Here is a 22,075-nt window from a genome sequence, read left to right as displayed (position 1 = left end):
TGCAACATTCTAAGCTCGGAGGATTCTATGCCTACATTCAATACGCTCACTCTCAATACCACGCCACGAATAGATGCTACTCTCGTTTCAAAGTCTTACATGGCCGTTTCTATACGGTGAACAAAATTAGTGCCCAGTCTCTATCCGGCTGTATCTACCCTCGCTAATCCGGTCTTCCAGGTATCTAATAAATATATACATATATATACATGATCAAGAACTCATCCAGTCTGACGAGCGTGCCGTCCTCGAAGCCGAATGGAGAATGGCTGAGGCGCTGGAGTCCCCTCGACGCCAGGTCAGCATCGTCCGCTGTGTTGGCTCCTTTGCTCAACGAGACAGGTTGAATACCCCTCTGGGGCACTCATAGGACGGCTCACTCGAAGACTCTATGAAGATGTGCACTCCACCATTGACCTACACGACGTCGCACAATTATGGTCCTCATTATTTCGCCTAGCGGATGGTCTACTACAAGCCCACCTACGAACCCGCAATCTGGGAAAATTCGTCTTTTAACACCGAGAACAACAGCACAGAAGAAAGTCTAGATTGGGACGACTTCTCGGACAATCAACTATATCGTCAAGCTCGAGACTATCCTATTCTTTGGAACGCGGAGAGAGAACAATCAAGTATTCGGGTTGCAAGACAACCACACATGAGACTTCCCAAACACAAACAAGGAAACGGATATTATCAAGAATCGCTTGGAGACCCCAAGCTCAACGGTGCTTGACAAATAAACGTCTCCAAGTCACTGAAATCGACACGTCCAGTGGATCAGACAAGCCCGAATGCAGTGGAGGCCAACCAGGAAATTTTGTGATGGACGCCGCAACAAGCCGAGCACCAGTCCCACAGTCCGCGTACTGTGCCGCAAGCAGTCAGATCAGGAGACGCCCGCCGAGTCCGCGGATCAACGGCCTGTCAAACGTATCCCTTCACAGATACATTTTGGCACGAGTACGGAAAAGATGGAGATTGGTCGGATCGCGCAAAAATCCCATCTACACAGGAGCCAACGAACATGAGATCAAGGTGGCAGAGCATGGAGGTAGATGATGAGACAAGAATGAGATGCCACCATATTTGCGCCAATCAGATTGTTTCCACGACCACGACGAAGAAGGAGGAAGATCCTCCTGGATAAGAAGAAGCACTGGAAGAGGTCTTCGTGTTCGGACAAGGTACGTCGTCGAGTACGAGGAAAAGGGTATCCTCTGCTGCCAAACGCCCCAGCCAACAAAACCCCTATTGAAGCATCCCCAATACCCTCAACGATACGTCTCTCGATCTCTCGATGTTAACATAACCTTCTAGGGTACGACCTGTAAAGGCACAACTTCGGGCACGCCAACAGGCATTACTGATGAAGAATTAAACATTTAGCTCGCAAAGGCATGTGAACAGTATGTTAGTCCTGAGCTATTTAGGCTACCAGTTCAACAGACCTAACTCGTCCATATAGGAAGAAGCAGGCATTTTGGGAGGAAATCGGTCAAGTCTTGAATAAGCCTTGGCAGATTGTGGAACACATGCACTGGCAGATGGGCAGAAGGGAAATTGAACAACTTGCTGGGGAAGAACCCTCCTCAGAGAGCTTTCGTCCAGGTTCACCTACTCGGGCGCCACAATTGCCAGGTGTGGAAGCCATGATGGCTGGAGCCACGGTAAACCCGTATTCGCATATGGATCATCCGCCTTATTGATGATGGTATAAAACTGAGGAATATAACAAAGTAGGCCATGGCAGCCTGCAAACTTCGGCGACGAAGCGCTCGGCAGCGTAAGAAGCGAGAGGTCATACCTCGGACTCACCACCGCATGGACCGGTGGTGGGATCGTTGGGGTTCGGTCACCCTCGCATGGATTATTATTGGGAGTCAGGCAGCCAGGGCGCGGAGACAACTGATGGTCTCTGAGGGAGGGGCATGGCGTCGAGCGGAAGGGCGGTAGGGTCGGGTTGCTGGTATGGGTGGACCGCGTCTTCAACAGAGCCTCAAATGGGCAGGGAAAAGGGTTCAGTATGGGAACAACATGGCACGTTCTTCACGAAGCGCCACGAACGGCACGGCAAGGAACAAGCAACGGGCCTCTACCTTGGTACTGATAGTATGGAACTGAGGAATATAACAAAATAGTCCATGGCAGTCTCGTACCCTGGGTAATATGACCACTTTGTGAGGCACAATGCTGAGGCTACTGCCATTGACACTGTATTCGTCCATTCGATGTCTGCTTTTCTCTCATAACCCAAGACGCAAGCACCCTCGTTGTAGAGGTCTATATGCCGCATCGATCATCAGGGACAGCCCATCTCCTCCAGCTCCTCGAGACAGCTTTGTATGTATGCTCTGTAGCATTGTTCTGATATTCCGCGGGTCTCCTCCATCTCTCGGTGACCTGGAAGTGTTGCTTTCCTCCCAAGGCCCCGAAGCAGAGGGGTGGTCTGGAGACCACTGGTGCCAGCCATTGATCGATTTCCTGCCTGAAATTTGTCTGGATGTTGGGTTCACCTGGTGCCTTATACTCTCAAGACCCGTATATCATTTTTCAGTGGTTTTCCGCCAGTGACATGTGTGTCTCTCTCAGGCGGATTTTCCTTTGCCTTTCATGACCTTGCGTCGCTGAGCCATCATGTGGGTATACAGGATATAGCTCCCCGGTACGTAGATGAGGAGGACAGCCTTCAATAGCAGATCGATCCGTAGGCCCTGCTTCGCTGCTGGCTTCAAAGCGAGGTACATGAGCAGACATTCGCTGGAGATACCGATGGGGTACAGGACGAAAAAAGTATTATACCGGAGCCAGGTTAGGCCAGTCGGGACCCTTTCACTGATGGCGGCCTTCCACACGAAGAAGCCGTATCGAATGACTTCTGTGGTCCCCCAGGCTATCAAGATCCCGGCAAAGGCGATCGGCCCCGTCGTCGAGCCCGGCACCGACTTGCCATAGCTGTTGGTTGTCGCAACGATCTGTGGGAACGTGTCGAGGACAACCCAGACCACCAATATCCGCGACGCGACTTGCATTGCCGTCGTGAGGGGGCTGGCTCGCACGAGGCCCACGGTGGCATGGAGGATCTCGAGGAGGGCGATTGTCTGGGTCCATTTGAGGAGGGGGAAGAGAGCGTCGAGAAGGCCCTGAGGCTTGCCGAGTGCGAAGAGCGTGGGGATGAGGAAGACGGCTCGGAGCGTGATGACGGACCACAGGGCCAGGCAGACGGTGTTGTATGCTACCAGGTAATTCTGTGTTGGGGAAGCCCTCCGAGATGTTTGGTTCTCCATGGTTGTGTGTCTCGAAGGTCTCGAATGCGCCTGACGGGTCTGTGGAGGGGAGAATTGTAGAGAGATCTGTAATTTTTATCAGTTCAGCGCATCCTCCTCCGGCGGAGCGTGCCCAATAATTTTCGGGGGAATTGTGAAAGCGGCTTGAATCGAATATTATTATTCGTAGGTGCATGTGAAATTGAGAGTTTGACGCCTGCCCCTGATTGGGCCTAGCTTCCTAAAGTCTTGGCCTCACAAGTGCCTCTTGCATCACATATAATTTCTGCCAATTGAATGCGCGGTACCCGGCGCTGCTCGCCTCCCCGGGCCCTCTAAACGCTAGTCTCATACCCTCCGATGCCCAAATAAAGTCTCCCCAAAACTACGCCTGCAGTGATGAGCATGAGACATTTGACATGAAATTCGTTGATGCCGCCGAGTGCTGGTGCTGGAACGAGGCGACGAGCAAAGGTAATTCTTACACACAACCGTCATCGCGACCGATCAAGACCAGAAATTGTACTTCCCCAAAGTCCAGGATCGGCGAACGAATGCCGTGTTCAAACAGATACAACAGTCGTTCGAGATCCCATTCAAACATATCTAACCATTTCTTCTTGCCGATCTGAGCGTGTTCCAAGGAGAACTCAACGAATCGATTTACCAGAAAAAGCCATGCTTTTCTGCGTACGAATGCTCTCCTCATTTGGCGGAGTCTCTTCCCAGAGAAGCAACGATATATGAGCGCCTACAGCAATACAAGTTTCCTTCCATTGCAAGGTGCTACGGGTGTATGGTGTCGGGCCGCCGTATCATGGGCCTCGCTCTCTCCAAGCACCACCAGACCTGCGACAACGAATGACTGACGATGAGGTGTTTCTCCTCCAGGTATACTCTGATCTCGGAGATGCCATCTTTGATTTTGACGCTATTGTGGATGATCCGCATATCTCTGCCGATGAAGACGTTCAGGCCATCTCCCCAGAAGCCGACTATGTCAACACTTTGCACACGTTACCAAACAAGCCCAGGATCTATAGGAAACCCAATCGAAAAGGCGAAACGGACAAATCGGTCTGGGGTCGGTGCTGCAAATGCGAGAACTGCGGGGTGATCATCAGCTGGTCGAAGTGCAGGTTTTGCCTCCACAGTCGGTGCGGGTGGTATGAGTATTCGGAGGAGGGCACGACTTTGGACGGAGAGGATGGCGGTGAAACATGGACGATTTCAGCGAGCTTTACCAAGATGAAAGAGTTATCTGGAGAGATAGGGCTGGAAGTGGAAGCGCTGGTCGCCAACAGAACTTTGACCTCGCAGCAAAGTGAGAGGATCGTTGAGGCTCTCCATGCATTGAATCTGTCCTTGTCGGAAGCGGAAGAGGAAGATGACGGGAAGTGAGGGAGAAAACTTGGAAGAGGCCACAGGCTGATCTCGACTCGGATCGAGGATGGCCTAGTGGTCCATCCCTCTTGCCCTCTGCCCTCAGTGTTCGGTCGGTAACGTGTGACCAGCGATCGAAGCATTGAATGACTCGGTGGTGGTTGAAGGTAGATCCATGTCGCTAGGCAATACTGAGGCCGATCAGGCCCAGCGAAAAAGATGATATCCCAGGACTGACAAACGTGCAGGAAGTCCTTCCACAAGAATGGGCGTCCCGAGATGATTCGTATACGAAGATCACTCGACGCCACAAGCGGGAAGATGCCGAGTTAGAGTGTTTCAGGGGGACAAAGGATCAGCCCTGAACTCCCCAATGTGTCAAGAGCCACACATTTCCCGCTGTGTGGAGGGTTGCCAATATTGGTAAATGCGCCCGTGGTGGAGACTGATTGACAACATAGGTATGCATGAGGTCTTCTCAAGCCTCAGTGCAACTCCACAACTGGCGACACGAGCCTGGATCAGACCTGGTGCCCTGTCTATGCTTTCTGGAAAGCTACCAAGTGCCAGCTAAATTCATGATCAAGCTCAATCATCCAACAACCATCCGGGTAGTTTCTATGTCATCCATATTCGACACAGCTATCTGCTACATCCATGTCATAATGTGAAGCTCGACACAGGCGAGCTTTGAATCAGGTGAGTTACTGTATGGATCACATAATTGACGTTCAGCCTGTAGAGGGATTTTGAGGGTTACGAGACCAAGGTTTGACCATCTAGAACATGTCTATGCAATTCCAGGCGCCATACTTTTCAAATCCTCTGGCATCAGACTCTACAGATCGTCACAGAATCTCCTCCCGCTCTTTGGCATCCACTACACACTTTTCCCAGTCTATGATCCGCAAGACAATTGCCTGCACCGCCGCCAAGACAGCCATTCCGATGGATAATCCCGACCAAAGACCTGGCAGTCCCAGCATTGGGGGCCCCAGAGCGAGCACCATAGCCAAGGGTACTCCGATGCAATAGTTGACGGCGAATGTGGCCCAGCCGCCAATGGCCTGACGTCCCAGTCCACGCATTATACCATGGATGCAGCAAACCGCAGCATCAAAGATTTGAAAGATTGCGACATAGGGGAGTGTCCCCACAACAAGCTCTCGAACCTCACTGGATGTGTTTGCAGTGCTGAAACACGCGATAAGACTGCCAGCGGCGAATGCTAGAGTCATGTCGAACAGGGCGGTTCCGGAGAAGAAGACGGCGTAGAATTTAGACATTGATTTCGCGGCGCGGACTGAACCTCTCCCTATCAGGTGACCAATTCTGGTGCTTGCCACCACGCTCCCGGAGAAAGGAATGTGCCATATCAACACTGAAGTTGTCGACAGGATCGCTTGGGCTGCCAGGGGTCCCGAGCTCACGGATTTGTTGTCGCCGGTCTTGATGTACGCAGCACTGAAGTTCAGCAGCTCAAAGGCAAACCACTCCCCCAGTGTCATGACTGCACCTGGGATTGCGAGCTTGATCATAGGCATCCAGTTTTGGAAAGTGGTCTTGGGGAGAAATCCAGGCCAACACTGATGCGTCTCCGGGTGGTAGAGAGCGACGTACAAGACCAGCAGTACGGCTCGGAGGTTGTTGCTTAGGGCCGCTGCAAGCGCAGATCCCATGACTCCCAGACCAAGCTGGAACACCAGAATCCAGTTGAGGACCAGGTTGATCGGTGTGCAGATCAAAAGAACGGCCAACGACGCAGTGAAGTTCCCCTGGCACTGCAGGAAGCGCTTCCCGGCTTCAAACACCACGTATCCAGGCACACCGACAAGCGATGTCCTCAGGAACGTTCCGGCCACAGTTGCCAGTTGTGGCTGAGGGATCATCCCGGCCAGGATCCAGGGGGAACAGAGCCACAGCGCACCAATCGGACAAGCTACCAGGAGCAGCAACAGGACCATTCTCTGGACGTGCAAGCCGACGGCTTTTCGATTGCCGGCTCCAAAAGCCTGCGCGCACAGCGTATCCAGACTCGTTGCCATGCCCTCGAAGACGGCGAAGCCGACAATGTTCATGGTTGTAACTCCCAAGGACACGCCAGCGAGCTCGTCTTCGCCAATGTGGCCGACGACCAACACGATGACCAGGCTGTAGAAGTATTGCAGCATGTACGTCAAGACCAAGGGCACTGTGTCGGAGATCATTGCCCGTGTTTCGGCTCCCCATGTCGTGGCTGGTTCGATGCAGATGCTGCTGTCATTGCCGCCATTGTCCCCTTCCTCTGATGAGGCTTGGTCTGATTGGAGGAGTGGTGCAGTCTCGAGCATCTCGCAGCACCAGTTGGCAAAGAGAGACTTGTTGAACGACTCAACCGCGGATGTCTAGGAATTTACTGTACGAGGCACTGCAATGGGTAAATGTCCCTTCTATCATGACTAACCTTGGATATTTCAAGGGAAGAAAGTCGATTCCTCCACCGCCTGATGAAACCTTGACCGCAACAGCTTGAGCAGGTTCGATTTGACGCACAGGTGCACCCAGGTTCAGACTGAGTGGGTGGATTATGCGCTAGTTCTCCTGCAACCCACTGGTCCTTGCCACTTTCAACGGCACTGTGGAGATATAGAGCCAGGGTTAACCGACCGGACTCTTCCTTAGGCTCCTTCCAGGGCGCGGCCCCCAGACGGTCTAACGGGGATCATCTAGCTACTTGAATGAGGCGTCAGCTAGTTGGAAACGGAAAGCTCCGTGTCCTCTTTCGCTTGGGCAAACTGCACTTGCCCATGCCAGTACTTGTTCTTGGACTTGTGGACTTGGCTCGTCAAGTCGTGTGATCGCTCAGGCTCTCGCCTATTCGAGAAGTCGTCCGCTACGCCTGTGGGCGCCTAGCAGACCCTCCACAGAATCCTGCGGGCGACTGAGATTTTATGCCAAAAACTCCTCCCCCCTCAAGGGCTGTCGTCCCTATACGAGGTACTTGGACGGTGTTGACATGGTCTGTCAATGATATTCTACAAAGATATGTGACATCTCCCTCCTCCATGCTATGCCATACTTTTTATCCAGCGATCGAACTGATAGTAGGTAGTAATAGGCTCTTCGGGGGACCCGATATTCCCCTTCCAAGGCCAACGGGAGGGGCCGAAACTCTGCACTGTGGGTCTAGTAAGAATGCTGAGCCTCGCTGTTGATGGAAATTCGAGATTGCCCATCCGACCCAGCAGCATTGTGTGCGGCCATCATGTCCTCGTACCCGACCTCGTATGCTACAGTCCTCATGATGGCATTCTCTGTCAGGCTCCTCTGGCTCTCACTGCGTACAGGAACGTCCTTCATGTCAGAGTGGCTCCGGACATTACTCGAGACGAGTGCGGAATGTTGCCCACTGACCGCTTTCATCTGTTTTGTAGGCCACTCCCCCGACGAGGCGGTGGTGTTGTTCTGGCTCCTGTTGGCCGTCCGCTTCGTTGTGAATCGCTGCGTGACGGCTGTGGCAATCTTAGATCGGAGCCCCTGAGAACTGTTGTCGACGGTCGTCTGGTACTGGGCAGGGACGGTGAAGAACGAGGTGCCGGATTTGAACATATCGAGGACTGTTTTCAAACTCGGGATGCACGCCGTGAGGATAGACAGGTTCATCACCAGTTGGCTCCAGATGGCCGGGCCGACCATGTTCCAGCTCCTGTCGTCAGATTCGTACAATTTGCGATACTCGACAAGCTGGACGATGATGAAAATGGGAACACTGTCTTGACATATCAGTGCGACGTTCTTTTCAAAGTTCTGATTTTTTTTTTTGGCACATACATGATTCGAGAGGCGAACAAGGTCACGACCTGCCATTTTCTGGTCGTGTTTGTCTGCACCCACCACATCATGGCCGAGGGGATGGCGACCAGGGCCAGGTCTGTCAGGATGTTCGCGATCCCTAGGAAGAGCGAGAGCGCCTCCTGATCGATGCATTTTCCGTCCTCGAATATCCACGGCTGTGGTAGTTTGCACTGAAAGGCGATGGCAAAGACCCCGGAGACTGTCCAGCCAAAGATGATAGCCAGCAGAGCGTAACAAGAGCGTTGAATTCGTCGCTGTGGCGCTATCGCCATGACAAAAGAGACGACGGATGCTTTTGCGAAGGCGCAGGCGATGATGAAAAGCATCTGGGCTGCGTATGTATACTGTACTTCTGTCAGCAGATCCATCCTCTATGGGGGATGGGAGGAAAGACGTGGTCACAACATAACTCGTGAGAAGGAGGCAAACTGGTCGTGGGACACGGCATCATGGTGTTGCCCCAAGCCATGCTTGCACGCAGCGATGACACAGGTGGTTTGCACCAGTGCAGTGATTGTCGATGCGACGATCAGCCAGTCGTATATTTTCATAAACGTGAGGTGAAGCTTGGACACGACCTTGGACACGACGGCCATAATCGAGTATATCAGAAACACCGTGGCCGTCACCACAACCCATGGCGCATGGTTGTCGGGGGAGATCTGAAAGAAAGCAGGAGACTCTTGATCCGCCATCCTGACTGCTGCCGTGGTAGGGTGTGGACGAAGCGCAGAGACGAGGATCGAACAGTATCAAGAAAGAAACCCCAGAGTTGACAAAGGCACGCAGACAGTGGGCATCTGGCGTCTGTTTATTCCCCGACAATAAGCAGGGCAAGGTGGTGGTGATCGACCTGGCCAGGCTTTTGCATGGCTGGCCACCTGGCTAAGCAGTCCTATGGGCTATACTTGATCCGAATGGGGGCTCCCCCCCTCAACCAGCATGCCGCTCCTGAGGCTGCCCTGTGGTATCAGGATTCCACCACGGCTCGTGTTTGCAGGGGGATGAAGCCGAGCATGTCTGCGTTTGTCCAGGGGACCAGCAGCCCAGCCGCCACAATCCAACTACTAGGCTTCCCCAGAGACCAGCATCACGAAATACAGTACTTTTTTCACGTTTGGATCATGTATCTTCTATTGGGAATGCTTTTTTTCTCTCCATTTTCCTCCGAGATCGAGCATATCCCATCCTTCTTCATGGCAAAAGGTGATCTGGGGAGCTTGGAACTGCTGAGAACGTTGCGTGTTCAACAGACTGTTGCGTCTGTGTGTCCTCCCGTAATCCATGGAGCTGATCTCAGGCCAATTACCGGAAAACTCCAACCAAAATGAGCAAGCCAAGGCAGCCCAGAACAGAAGGATCTACACAAGAGCCAGGGGGGGAGACAAGAGCCCTGCAAGTTTGGCACTTAGCTAGAAGTCTTGTAAAGTCGGAAGCGGGTTCCCCGCTACCAGTAAGAAACATGGGTGAGGGTTGAGGCTTGGACCTTCGCTACACCAAGAATCGACCAAGGAATATCGGTAGCTGGGGAGGCTGAAGACAATCCCTCGAATCGGTCAAAGTGTCCTTCAATGGATGGCGATATGGGGAAGTGTCATTTGACCGTCATTATATCCATATCGCACATGATCACCCTGTCACCACATTAAATGAGCAAATTTCCGTCCGTCATTTGAAGATCCTACCCTTTGTCCCCGCCCCAACATCTTCGCCTGGCAATCCTCCCATCCGAAACTTCCAACCCCCTGTAATCACACGTGTAAGTATTCGTCTAGGTGCATCAATTGTGGCAAGGACGAACTCTGCTCGGCAATGCATCTCCTTTGACACAAAAAACCCATGTTTGCCGTTGGCTGGATAGCTGCTTCGTCCACGCCGTCCAAACATCCACTGGGGCGGGATGTGTATCACCCATTGACAACGTGCAGCCGGGAGGACGCCGCTCCCGATGGGCCAGGCTATCGCCGCCGCTGCTGAGCTGAATTCCTGTTCGTCAAAGACTAGAGGGTTCGCTAAGAGAAATGGCCCATTGTTGACCTCGATAAAGTCGGCCTCGAACACATGGGACTAACCACGCTCTTCTCCACGACCCTTTCTGTGCACGTTTTTCTCTTTCTCTCTCTCTCTCTCTCTTTTCCCTCTCTCCCTCTCTCTTCCTTGTTCAGCCTTGTAAAAAGTCATTCCTGATCCCAGCTCTTTTTTCCCAATCAAGACCTGTTCCACGATATATCTTTCCCCAAACTAACCTTTGGGAAATATACCTACCATGTCCGACCACAGCGAAGCTTACGAGCTGCATAAGGTGGACAAAGATGTGCAGTTGACGGTCAATCGTTTTGGAAACCATAAAACCAGTGATCATGCGGAATCAGGTTATGGCGCAGCCTCGAACGTGGGCGGAAATGGACAAACGATCGAGAGCGTGACAAGAGTTCGGAGGTTGTTCAGCTTCTCCCAGATCTTTGCCTTTTCTTTGACCTTTATGAGCACGTGGGAAGGAATGAATACGTGAGTGTCCTCGTAGAAGCAGATTAATCGCGTGGGTAAAAGCTGACCAGTGACAGGAATATGTTTTTTGCTCTTTACAACGGAGGTCCGCAGACGTTTGCCTGGAGCGTCGTGATTGTCTATTTTGGGGCCATCGCACAAGCTGCATCCATCGCCGAGATGGCTTCAACAATTCCCATTGCCGGCGCCCAGTACCACTGGACGTACAACCTCGCGCCGTCGAACATGAAAAGATTCATCACCTGGATGCAGGGCTGGATGACGTGGTTTGGATGGGTTTCTTTGCTCGCCGGCATCGCAAATATTACCGCCATCATTCTGCAGCAGTTGGCGATGCTCAATCATCCCAGCTATGTCCCCGAGACCTGGCACATCACACTGATCATGATCGCCATCCTCCTTGTCCAGGGTCTGATCAATTCTTTCGGCACGACCTTTGCTGTGGTGCCCTGGCTTGAGCTTGTGGCGGGAATATTGCACGTCTGTCTGTTTGTCCTGTTTCTGGTTGTGTTGGTTGTCATGGGCAGCCGCCACAGCGCCGAGTTCATCTTCTTGGAACGGTCCATATCCTCAGGCTGGACGGACACGTATATTGCGTGGAATCTGGGTATGCTCACCTGTGCGTGGAGTTTCACTGGATTTGACGACTCGTGCCATCTCAGTGAGGAAACAAAGAAGGCTCCTCAGGCGGTGCCACGCGCTACATTCTGGTCAATTGCCTTGAACGGTGTCCTTGCATACGCCATGGTGATTGCCATCCTCAGTGCCATGGGACCCATTGACGAAGTGCTCAACTCTGGTTTCCCCATCATCACCATCCTCCTCCGCGTTACTGGATCTGTCAAAGCGACCACTGCGATGGTCTGCGGACTTTTTGTCATTTCGTTCTGTGTCAACATTGCGTCCATCGCCTCGGTGTCGCGACTGACTTGGGCTTGGTCCCGGGATGGTGGCTTACCCCGATGGTTTGCGCTTGTGGACTCGACCCACCACGTGCCAATACGATCGATCTGGCTCTCGCTTGTCGTTGTCATGCTGCTGTCGCTCCTCAACATCGGCTCCACAACCGCCTTTGGAGCCATCACGGCACTGTCCTCGCTAGCGTTGTACTTTTCGTACGGCACTGCCATATCAGCAATGTTGTTGGCGCGGTGGACCTCGTCGCACGGAGGCAAACCTCTGGAGCTGGGGGGATGGAACTTGGGCCGGTACGGAGTCTACATCAACAGCTTCGCGCTCGTCTATACGCTGTACATCATGGTGTTCCTGCCGATTCCGAGCACGCTGCCCGTGACGGCCTCGAACATGAACTACGCGGGACCGATCTTCCTGTTTGTGTTTTTCTTCGCCATCGCCTTGTGGTTCCTGCGCGCGCGGAAGCACTGGCCCGGTCCGAACGTCGCCGTCATCGATTTTGTCAAGGCGCAGGAATGAACATGTTAGTAAGGGCGGGGAGGAGAGAGGTCGTGCGGATTTCCGCTGGCGGTCTGTTATGTCCCCTCCAGCCACTGGCTATGTATATGAAACGGCGAGATGTATATACCTAGATAGCCAACGTCGATCCCCAGATCTTTGACCAAATTCTACCTGTGCAGAAATCTATACATGGACATCCGCTGCGATGTTAACGTCGTTTTTTTTTTTGGAGGAGAAAAAGCCGAGTCCGTATAAAACTCGGATGACCTTGGTCATTTGTATTCCACGTCACTCGGTACTCGTAGGTAGATGGCTCTAAAGTCATTGAAGAGCCCTCGTTAATTTAAAGAACATTAAGGTGGGTGGACAAGGAGATTGCGAAAGTCTATTGTCAGTGGCACCAGGTGGATTTGTCCAGACGGCAAGCGCACAAGGCGATTAACCAAAAGAGGTTAGTGCGTCCTCGGCTCACTTTCCTTCTACCCAAGAATTTTCGAATCGAAAATTATTTCATGTTTTTTCCCCCAAGCGCAGTGGAAACCCAGACGTCGGGACCACCACACCAGCAATATCTCTCCAGTTCTAACCCTCTTTCACCGGCCTGTCGATCCCATACCCTCCGTCATGCCTCCGTCGAAGCGCAACAGAGTCGTCCCGACGTCCAAGGTGCGGAAAAACAGAAAAGAGCTGGTCCGCCGACTCGCTGCAAATGTACAGGACGCCGCCGAAAAGTACTCGTACATCTGGGTTTTTGACGTCCAAAATACCCGCAACAACTTCCTGAAGCAGGTCAGAGCAGACTTTGGTGACTCGAGGATCATGATGGGGAAGAATAAGGTCTTGATGGTGGGACTGGGACAGACGGAGGAGACCGAGTGCGTGCCCGGGGTTCGTGCCCTGGCTCCGTATGTGAAGGGGGAGGTCGGGCTGCTCTTCACAGATCAAGAACCCGAGAAGATTGAAGAATATTTTGCAGATTGGTTGAATCAGGACTTTGCCAGGAGTGGCAACGTCGCCACTCGGGACGTCAGGATACCTCCCGGGGAGATTCATACTCAGTACGGCGTCGAAGGCGGTGAGGATGATCCCCTGCCGGTCCAGATCGAACCGACGCTTCGAAAACTAGGGATACCCACTCGTCTCGTGAAGGGCAAGGTCGTGTTGGAAGAGCACCCGGACGGGTCGATGGACGAGGAAGAGGGGTACCTTGTCTGCAAAGAGGGGGATACGCTCGACTCACGACAGACGTCCATCTTGAAGATTCTGGGTGTGCGCATGTCGGAGTTCAGAATCGGGTTGAGGGCAGTATTTGACAAGAGCACGTCGACGGTGCGGGAACTCGGGGCTATGGAGGTTGACGACACCAAGGTTTCGTGAGGCTCTCTGGACTTTGCTGCGACTTGACCAGGTTCTCACCAATTTGCATCTGGAGCGGCTCAGGATGCACTCACAAGATGCACTCTTGTACTCCTGTGCACCTGCGAACTACTGGATATCACACCTTTCGTCACCGAGAGACCCAACCTCAATGTCGACTTGGCGAAGTCTTCGACCATCCGGGGAACTACCATTGCATGACTGATCCCCTAGTCATCTTTGTGGATGCTGCTCCCATGTTGCCGGCTGTCATCCAGCATGGACCTTCAAAATCTGGGTGTCGAGCTTCTGCGATATGTCGGTTGCACTTCGTCATTCCGACAGACAACCGCAACCGCAAACGTTCAAGACAATCGCCACTTAGCGGTGACGTGAAGATACATCCGATGCTCAACCTTTGTAAATATCATCTTCAGAACGAAGGAAATGTGTTCGGACTTTGGCGCAGGGTACAACATTTGCCGATGCTTGTCAGCCTTGGCCAGACTATATCCCAGAGCACTTGCCGAGGAAGCCACCCGCGTCACACCGCCAAGCAGTGACATTGTGCATGGTCAGCATATCATTTCCCAAATTTGTCCATATTGGCGAATGGAGAAGGGAGAGGGACCAGGGAAGATGCGGGGACGAATAGAGAGAAACCTGTATGTTTGTTAAAACCTGGACCATTTCTCCTCCCTGCCTGTGTCGGATTTGGACGTTGGAGCTTTCTGCTTTTCTACCTCGTCTCCGAGCAGCATAACAGGCAAGGTCTTCAGTGTCTCCCTCTTCTCCTACAATTCAAGACAAGTGCCCCAAGATGGTGAACCTCACACAAGTAAGTAGTCGTTGGCAGGTTCGTTGTGGCTGCCTCAAGTAATCTAGACATTTGAATGAATGAACGAATGACAATTACCATGTCGTCCGACCAGATCCAGCGCGATCTCATCTCGGCGAACCACATCTTGCATTTCACGTCGGTGCTCGACGCCTACGGGCACATTTCTGCGCGGCACCCGCTCGACGCGTCGACGTACCTCATGTCCGCCAACATGGCGCCCGCGCTGGTCAGCAACGCCAGCGACCTCGTGCAGTATCGCGTGAACGACTCGACGGCCGTCGACCCGGACGCGCCCAGGGGGTACATCGAGCGGTACATCCACGGGGAGATGTACAGGCGGTTTCCGGACGTCGGGTGCGTGATCCACAGCCACAGCGAGGACGTGCTGCCGTACGCCATCGCCGGAGTCCCGCTGCGCGCCGTGTACCACATGGCGGGCTTCCTCGGACCGGGGCCCGCCCCGCTGTACGACGTCGAGGAGTCCTACAACGCCACCGAGCCGCACGACCTGCTGATCCGCACGCCGAAGCTCGGCCAAGATCTGGCCGGGACGTTTGTCTCGGCGACAAACGTGTCCGCCACCACGCCCGATTACACCGTCGTGCTGATGCGCCGCCACGGCTTCACCACCGCCGCGGCTGATATCCAGACGGCTGTCTTCCAAGCCATCTTCACGCAGTCCAACGCCAAAGCGCAGACGACGGCGACGCTGCTCCGAGGCGCCTTTGCCGGCCTGCCGGGCGACGAGGCCAGAGCGTGGAGCGGCGGCGGCGGTTCTGGCGGTAGCAACGGGGAGACGAGTGCCTTTGAGCCCCTGACCGCCCAGCAAGCGCGGGACTGCGAGGTTTCGATCGGTGCGACCTCGGACCGGCCGTGGGGGTTGTGGCTGAAGGAGGTTGAGAATGATAGCTTGTACACCAATAACGTGGTGCTGGAGTGATTCATGATGTAGCCTTTGTATATCTCGGTCGTTTAAATGGCTTGATCGACCACTGACTCTCTTATCGACCGCTCCCTCCCAATTTGAAATAGTCTGGTGTGCTACGGACAAGGGGAAATTGTCGTCACCGGGTGCGAATTACGACACCACTACAATACTGTCACGGACAAGCCCGGGGCTCCAGCCTTGGATCGGTTACTAGAAGAAGAAGAGAATGATGCTGGCCGAGGCAATACACTTGTCGGAGGAAGTAGTTGCATTGGCGCCGAAGGGACGTAATGAATGTCCTAAAGGCAGCCTCGTTGAGCATCTCACATGACATTAGGACGGTCCAGGTAGTCCCTCACGCGTTCCAAGCCTACGATGCAAGCGCGCTGTGCCTTCCCCCGCGGCTCATATTGTTTAGTGGCAAAAGCACTGTCTCAAGCCCATCGGGTTCCGTGTGAGCAAACGGATCGCCTTTCGTTCGATCAAGTATATCGACGAAATACTTGGGACATATGGTGAACTCGCTATCATCCCGAGTATTGGATGTGCTGGGCCGGTCTTCGTTCTTTTCAAGCCCAGGTGGGATAGGATACCACGTCAGCCTGGACAAAGCGAGACTCAACCTCCACGAAAATTGACTCGGAACGAACAGACCCTTGACATCGACCCAATATTCTTTGCCGACCACGTCGTGATCAATTACGCCGAGATCGAGAAGTCCCCGGCTCCTCCCCTCAGTTGCCCTAGCTCCATCTCAGATTGCATCTCAAGCAGACAGGGTCGACATCCATTTCCAGCAGATTGTTGATCTCGGTGCCGAAGAGGCGTTTCGAAATTCTACGTGGATCTTCAACACGGCGGCAAATGTGCACCGCACCGTCAGGCGCTTACCGCCACTCTCTGGACGCCAGTTGGGCATCGCTCGGAGCTGTTGTTCAGTTTTGGTGAAACCATTTGGTCAGTCTTGGATCGCTAAGTTTTTCGAGACTTCCTTCCTCCCCAGAAACAAATAGAGCCAAGCAAGCATCTGACCGAGATTTGTCACAAGCATTGATCCTCGTTGACTCGACAACCTCTAACATCTCGTGCGGCGGAACTTCTTGCCACATCCGCAGATTCCCTCTCCATAATGGCACCAAAGATTTTCGGACGCCGATCCTGTTTTCTGCCTTTCAATCTCAGAGACATCAACCGGATCCTCCTTCCGCCTCCACTTCCTTGGTCCAAATCCTCCGGGACTGCTTTGTCGAGAGTCTGCCGACTTTCGAGCACGCCAAACCCAGCGTTCTGAATCTGGCATACTACCCGCTGAGAATAGTGGTTGGCGAATGGATGTTATATGGCCAGGTCATGGCTCGGTATCTGGCGCACGACGAATACTCTTTCAAAGACATCGAGATGGTTCTTCGCGGCGAGAGAGACGACATGGTTGAACTCCAGAAATGGCGCCACCGCGCCATCCAGTCGCAGTTCAAGATCCAATCCACGAGACGGTTCGTCGCTTATTGTTTGGCTCAGAGCCCGGCCGAGAAGGAGCGCGGTCCGTGGGATTTGATCTTGAACGACTTGGACCACCTGTCCACCAAAATCGAAGTGTACGGCCAGTCGATGGAGCGCATGGTCTCGGTGGTGACATCAATGTTCCAGCTCATCGACTCCCGTCGGTCGATCGCTGAGACCATCAATGTGAGACGGCTGACCATCACCGCCCTGATTTTTGTGCCCCTGTCGTGGGTTGCGAGCTTGTTCAGCATGACTGATGACTTTGCCCCGGGTCAGTCGAGGTTTTGGCTATATTTTGCTGTTGCTGTCCCGCTTTGCTTCACCATCGGCGCTTTCTCACTACTGGCAGACTTCTAGTTTATCTCTAACCTTTCGATGCTCCTGGTTTAGAGCTCTTATTCAAGACGACAGGACCTAGATATATATGTCACGGGACGGCCAGGCCGAGGCCTAATGTTGTCGCCCATGCCCGCCAAAGCCAGATCTGTGGCGCCCGTCTTGTAGATGAGTGCATGTCTAACAGCTAGACTATCTCGCGGCCATCCAGTGATATATACGCGGGAATCCTAATCTCGTCAATACATCTTAAGCCGAGACTTTCCGACAATTGGCTCGTCCTAAAGTCTGGGATACTTTCTTTGGGCGAGATGACTCACTGGTTTGGGGGCATAGTTGTTGAACTTGGGAGGGGGTGTATGCGTGTCTGGGGCTGGTTTAAAACTGCGCTCATACATACTACGAAACTACCACCCACGAAAACCCACGAATGTTAATCCCAAGGAGAAAAATCAGAGTATGAGTGATGAAACGATATATATTTGATTAAGAATAAAACATCCTTCCAACCCCAAATACCCGGTACCCTGTGTGTATGGCATATATGGCATACATGGTATGGTACGGTATGAGATGATGGTATAGATGGCATGATGTACTGGATCTCTCTTTGTGACCGGGTTGATTTCGTAAAACCCAATTCATTTCCCTTCAACCCCACCCACGCCGTGCACCAAAAAGAAAGTAATAGGGAAAAAGTAATTGAAAAAATGAAGAACCAAAAAAAAACACTCCCTTGTCGCCGCCGCCGCCGTCGTCGTGTAGCGTATGGATGTACATACATATTAGTCCAGATTATCCATCGCGCGGTGCCATCTGATATCGTCCGTCTGTCCGTCTGTCCGTCTGTCCGTCTGTCTGTCCGTCCGTGATTAAAAACTCGATTTCGACTCGACGTCGAAGTCGAGATGTGATATGATATGATCATCCCATAACCTATGAGTTCATCCCTGAGGAGTCTAGATACCTACCTATGCATAGATAGGTAGGTATCTAGACGGGGTAGTTGAAAAGTTAGGGGGAGAAATGGAGGCAGGGTTGAATGATTTAGTACTGCCAGCCCGCGCCCCAAAGGCTCGCACCCACAGCCTCCTCAGTCGCGTTGCCCGAGATGGCGTCGGACCGTTTCACGAGGCCTCCGCCACAGCCGACGGCGCAGTACGAGAAACCACAGCAGTTGTTGTCGAGAATACAGATGGATCCGAGGCAGTCGTCGTCGGTGGTACACCCGACGGCCGAGGGGCATTCAACGTTTTCGAGGCAGAGCGAGAGGCCCAAGATGGTGCCGAAGCAGAAGCATGAGTCGCTGCCGCCGCAGGTGCCGAAGAGGCCGCATTCGCCTGGGGTGTTGCATGTTGGGGCGGGAGGGGCGGAAGATGTCGTTGTCGTCGTGGTGCTGGTGGTGCTGGTGCCGCTGGTGGTTGTGGTCTCAGACGTGGTGCTGGTTGTCTCAGACGACGTGGTGGAGGTCGCAGACGAAGACGTGGTCGACTGAGGCCCATTCGGTGTGGTAGCCTCCGATGAGGTTGTCGTCGTGTCAGACGAAGTGGTGGTCGTAGTCTCGGGCGTGGTGGTGGTAGTTTCAGACGAAGTGGTGGATGTAACCAGTGTTGATGTTGTGGTGGGAACAGTGGTCGTGGTCGAGCTTGCAGCGGAGCTGGACGTAGAGCTGGAGGTCGAGCTCGTGTTCAGGATTGGGCCGGTGTCCGAGCTCGAGCTTGAGCTCGTGCTTGAGGACCCGTCGGTGCTGGAGGTCGAGCTCGTGGCTCCACTCGTGGTCGTGCTCAAAGTGGAGCTTGTGCTCGAGGTTTCGCTCGTGGCAGAACTCGAGGTCGCGGTCGTGCTTGTGGCAGAGCTGGAAGTCGAGCTGGAAGTCGAGCTTGTGTTCAGGATTGGGCCGGTGTCCGAGCTCGAGCTCGAGCTTGTGCTTGAGGATCCGCTCGTGCTAGAGGTCTCACTAGTAGCAGTAGTCGTGGTCATGGTCGAGCTTGTAGCAGAGCTGGAAGTCGAGCTTGTATTCAAAATCGGGCCAGTGTCCGAGCTCGAGCTCGTGCTTGAGGTCTCACTGGTAGCAGTAGTCGAGGTCGAGGCTTCGCTGGTTGTGGAGCTTGTGGAGCTCGTGTTCAGGATCGGGCCGGTGTCCTGGCTCGAGGTCGAGGTAGAGCTCTCGCTGGTGGTGGTAGTCGTGGTCGTCTCCGAAGTGAACGAGGTAGTAGTCTCAGTGCTGGTCGTAGTTCCAAGGATGGGTCCACCCGTGCTAGAAGAGGTCGAGGTCACTGCGCATGGCGTCGGTGTCTGGATGCACGAGCAAAACGTCGAGATGGCACTCGCCGGACCAGCCATGATAGCTGACCATAGTCGCGCATCATAGTCGACAGGCGAAGGCGTTGGCGAAGGCTGGTTGGGATAGCCGGGGTTGTTGGGGTTGTTGGGGTAGTTGGGATAGCTAGGTTGGCCCCTGTTGCCGCCGTAGGCAGGCGCAGGCTGACCCCGGTTACCACCGTAGACGGGCGCAGGTTGGCCCCGGTTACCGCCATAGACGGGCGCAGGCTGACCGCGATTACCGCCATAAACAGGCGCAGGCTGACCCCGGTTGTTGGAGTAGTAGACAGGCTGGCCCCGATTGCCCCGGAACGGGAAAGCCCTGCGGCGGTTGGCAGCCTCAATGGTACATGTTGGGGGATAGATGGCCGCGCAGTAGTCCTGGGCCGGGGAGTAGTCAGCTAGTTCGGTGTAGACGCTGTTGGAGCAGACATCAGTTGGGACGGCGATGGTCAGAGACACGCAGGAGAGGAAGGACAAGAGAGTGACCAAAAGAGTGGACGGAGAAGATCCCCAAGTCGCCATTGTGAGCTGGCGTGTGTTGTTTCGAAGAAAAGATACAAAAGAGTGTATGTTGGTGAGATGAAGAGAAGAAATGTTCCTACCTGGGCACGGGCTCTGGACATTAATATACCATCATGGGCGTACCGTGGACAGCACTCTGAGGGCTCAAAACATTGACGTCGTGGACCCAATACCAACGATACTACGATGAAGCTGTTTGTTGTTTGTTTCCATCAATACCCATTGTAGATCAGTATGATTGTTTATGATGGGCAGGCTGAGCAGATGAGGTGAATGAATCTACTGGGTGAATCGATATAAGCTTTTAAAGTCAGTGCCAAGGCTAAACTGTTCCGAGTTCGGGATAGTAACGTCTAGTATCGATGATCTAGCGCGTATCCCCCATACCAAGATTAGATAGTGTGAAGACTGTGGGGCTGCTCCGCTTTTACTATTGGCTGTATCGCCACAAAATAATCACCACCACAATCAAGATCGACAGAACGGGTCAGGGGTTGTCGAAATAGGGAGCCCCCGATCCGGGGCACGGCTTGTACCGTTGGACCAAATCCCCCGGTCTGCTGGTTACCTTTGAGTTAGACTAATACAACAACACACGCTCTGCTCACATGCCACACCGGATGGTGTATCCGCGCCCAGTCAAAAAGACATCAGAGAGAGTGAATTCACTCCACATGCAGTAAAGTGTTTTGTTCCACCCCTCCCTCCGGCGAAAGTTTGCGAGCTCAGTGGCAATAAATAGTATGCACGAACAAATGAGAAGAGGGTGGTGAGACTGATCCGATCCCGGGTTTCGCCCTCAACTAACAAAGTCACCCTCACTGAGCCCAGGAGCCTCGTTTCGAGTCGAGGATCGACAACGCTTTCCCTGGCCAAGCCTTTGTCTATGTGGATTTCGACGAGGCAGAATGAGGCTGAATTTATCCCACCCAGTAGTTTTGTTTCCTTGACACACCTAAAACACTGGCCATCTCTTTGAGAATCCCCAACGGGCAGCAATCTTATCCTTTTCAGCTGCTTGTCAACATTGCTGAAGGCGCACTACATGGGCGCAGATTATGGCTGGTACTTGGCATCTTGACAAGATTAATCAATACCTGGTACACAGGTGATTTGCGGCTGACCCTGCCGGACCTTTTCGGAGGGATACTGCGTATCAGCCTCGTGTCTTGTTGTTCTGGAAGAGGGCCACGCCTCGAGTTCGGGAAGAGATTGCTCGCGTTTATCTTGGCGCCTTATTTTGACGAAATGCATGCCCATTTCACTCCAGTGTCCGCTGGAGTCCATACAATGAGAACGTACGGAGTGGAAGCATGTCTCCCTTTGCCTGGTGGTTATTGACGCCGATCACATGATACCCCCTGGTGCAATTCATGGCCTGACATTTTCAACAATCCATGCCTGGATGTATACAGCGGTGAGTCCTGACCTCTCCAGATCCAACTGTGTTTGCAACGAAAGAAGGCCAACGACCGTTACACCCGTCATTCGAGTCTGACAGTCCCAAGAAGTCGATCTGTCAACAATCATCGTGATCTTCGGAACTAGCCACGACGGTCGCGGTCTTGCCAACTCGTCGACCTGATGGTGGAGGTCGTATCGATCTGATAGGTTTTCCGGAGCGTTGTGTCATGTTGTTACTGGTAATCTCCCACCGTTTCGCGAATGGGATGTGAAGACTGCAGCCATCTTGCTCAACCATTAGGTTGTCGTCCTCGAGCGGGTCGCTTGCGTCTCTGTTTATTGTCCCAGGGAATATGCCGGCGTCGTAGCAGAATGAGAAGGACGGGGTCTGGGGCCTCATGATTGGTGATGGGTTTGGCTTCTTTGGAGCATAGCCTCAATGGTTAGACT

At 53.3% G+C, this 22,075-nt stretch overlaps 8 protein-coding genes across 8 annotated transcripts; 4 read left to right on the top strand and 4 right to left on the bottom strand.

Moving 5' to 3' along the window:
- Window positions 1-2,591: 2,591 nt before the first annotated feature.
- On the bottom strand, window positions 2,592-3,290 carry Z517_01662 (uncharacterized protein; the record flags this gene model as incomplete). The annotated part of the gene is made up of 1 exon (XM_013434621.1): window positions 2,592-3,290. The coding sequence occupies one exon, from the start codon at window positions 3,288-3,290 to the stop codon at window positions 2,592-2,594; it is 699 nt and encodes a 232-aa protein (XP_013290075.1).
- An 840-nt stretch (window positions 3,291-4,130) lies between these two features.
- On the top strand, window positions 4,131-4,670 carry Z517_01661 (uncharacterized protein; the record flags this gene model as incomplete). The annotated part of the gene is made up of 1 exon (XM_013434620.1): window positions 4,131-4,670. The coding sequence occupies one exon, from the start codon at window positions 4,131-4,133 to the stop codon at window positions 4,668-4,670; it is 540 nt and encodes a 179-aa protein (XP_013290074.1).
- An 830-nt stretch (window positions 4,671-5,500) lies between these two features.
- Window positions 5,501-6,982, bottom strand: Z517_01660 (uncharacterized protein; the record flags this gene model as incomplete). The annotated part of the gene is made up of 1 exon (XM_013434619.1): window positions 5,501-6,982. One exon carries the CDS (start codon window positions 6,980-6,982, stop codon window positions 5,501-5,503), a length of 1,482 nt encoding a protein of 493 aa, XP_013290073.1.
- An 835-nt stretch (window positions 6,983-7,817) lies between these two features.
- On the bottom strand, window positions 7,818-9,181 carry Z517_01659 (uncharacterized protein; the record flags this gene model as incomplete). Its single annotated transcript, XM_013434618.1, has 3 exons — window positions 7,818-8,400; window positions 8,463-8,830; window positions 8,897-9,181. The coding sequence occupies 3 exons, from the start codon at window positions 9,179-9,181 to the stop codon at window positions 7,818-7,820; spliced, it is 1,236 nt and encodes a 411-aa protein (XP_013290072.1).
- A 1,571-nt stretch (window positions 9,182-10,752) lies between these two features.
- Z517_01658 (uncharacterized protein) lies at window positions 10,753-12,428 on the top strand (the record flags this gene model as incomplete). Its single annotated transcript, XM_013434617.1, has 2 exons — window positions 10,753-10,994; window positions 11,051-12,428. The coding sequence occupies 2 exons, from the start codon at window positions 10,753-10,755 to the stop codon at window positions 12,426-12,428; spliced, it is 1,620 nt and encodes a 539-aa protein (XP_013290071.1).
- A 606-nt stretch (window positions 12,429-13,034) lies between these two features.
- On the top strand, window positions 13,035-13,787 carry Z517_01657 (uncharacterized protein; the record flags this gene model as incomplete). The annotated part of the gene is made up of 1 exon (XM_013434616.1): window positions 13,035-13,787. One exon carries the CDS (start codon window positions 13,035-13,037, stop codon window positions 13,785-13,787), a length of 753 nt encoding a protein of 250 aa, XP_013290070.1.
- Window positions 13,788-14,683: 896 nt separating this feature from the next.
- On the top strand, window positions 14,684-17,395 carry Z517_01656 (uncharacterized protein; the record flags this gene model as incomplete). Its single annotated transcript, XM_013434615.1, has 6 exons — window positions 14,684-15,543; window positions 15,640-15,822; window positions 15,873-15,882; window positions 15,954-16,252; window positions 16,314-16,492; window positions 16,584-17,395. The coding sequence occupies 6 exons, from the start codon at window positions 14,684-14,686 to the stop codon at window positions 17,393-17,395; spliced, it is 2,343 nt and encodes a 780-aa protein (XP_013290069.1).
- Window positions 17,396-18,421: 1,026 nt separating this feature from the next.
- Z517_01655 (uncharacterized protein) lies at window positions 18,422-20,221 on the bottom strand (the record flags this gene model as incomplete). The annotated part of the gene is made up of 1 exon (XM_013434614.1): window positions 18,422-20,221. One exon carries the CDS (start codon window positions 20,219-20,221, stop codon window positions 18,422-18,424), a length of 1,800 nt encoding a protein of 599 aa, XP_013290068.1.
- Window positions 20,222-22,075: the final 1,854 nt, after the last annotated feature.

Source organism: Fonsecaea pedrosoi (genome assembly GCF_000835455.1).
Source record: "Fonsecaea pedrosoi CBS 271.37 unplaced genomic scaffold supercont1.1, whole genome shotgun sequence".
Lineage (NCBI taxonomy): Eukaryota > Fungi > Ascomycota > Eurotiomycetes > Chaetothyriales > Herpotrichiellaceae > Fonsecaea > Fonsecaea pedrosoi.
This window is presented reverse-complemented; position numbering and strand designations above follow the sequence as displayed.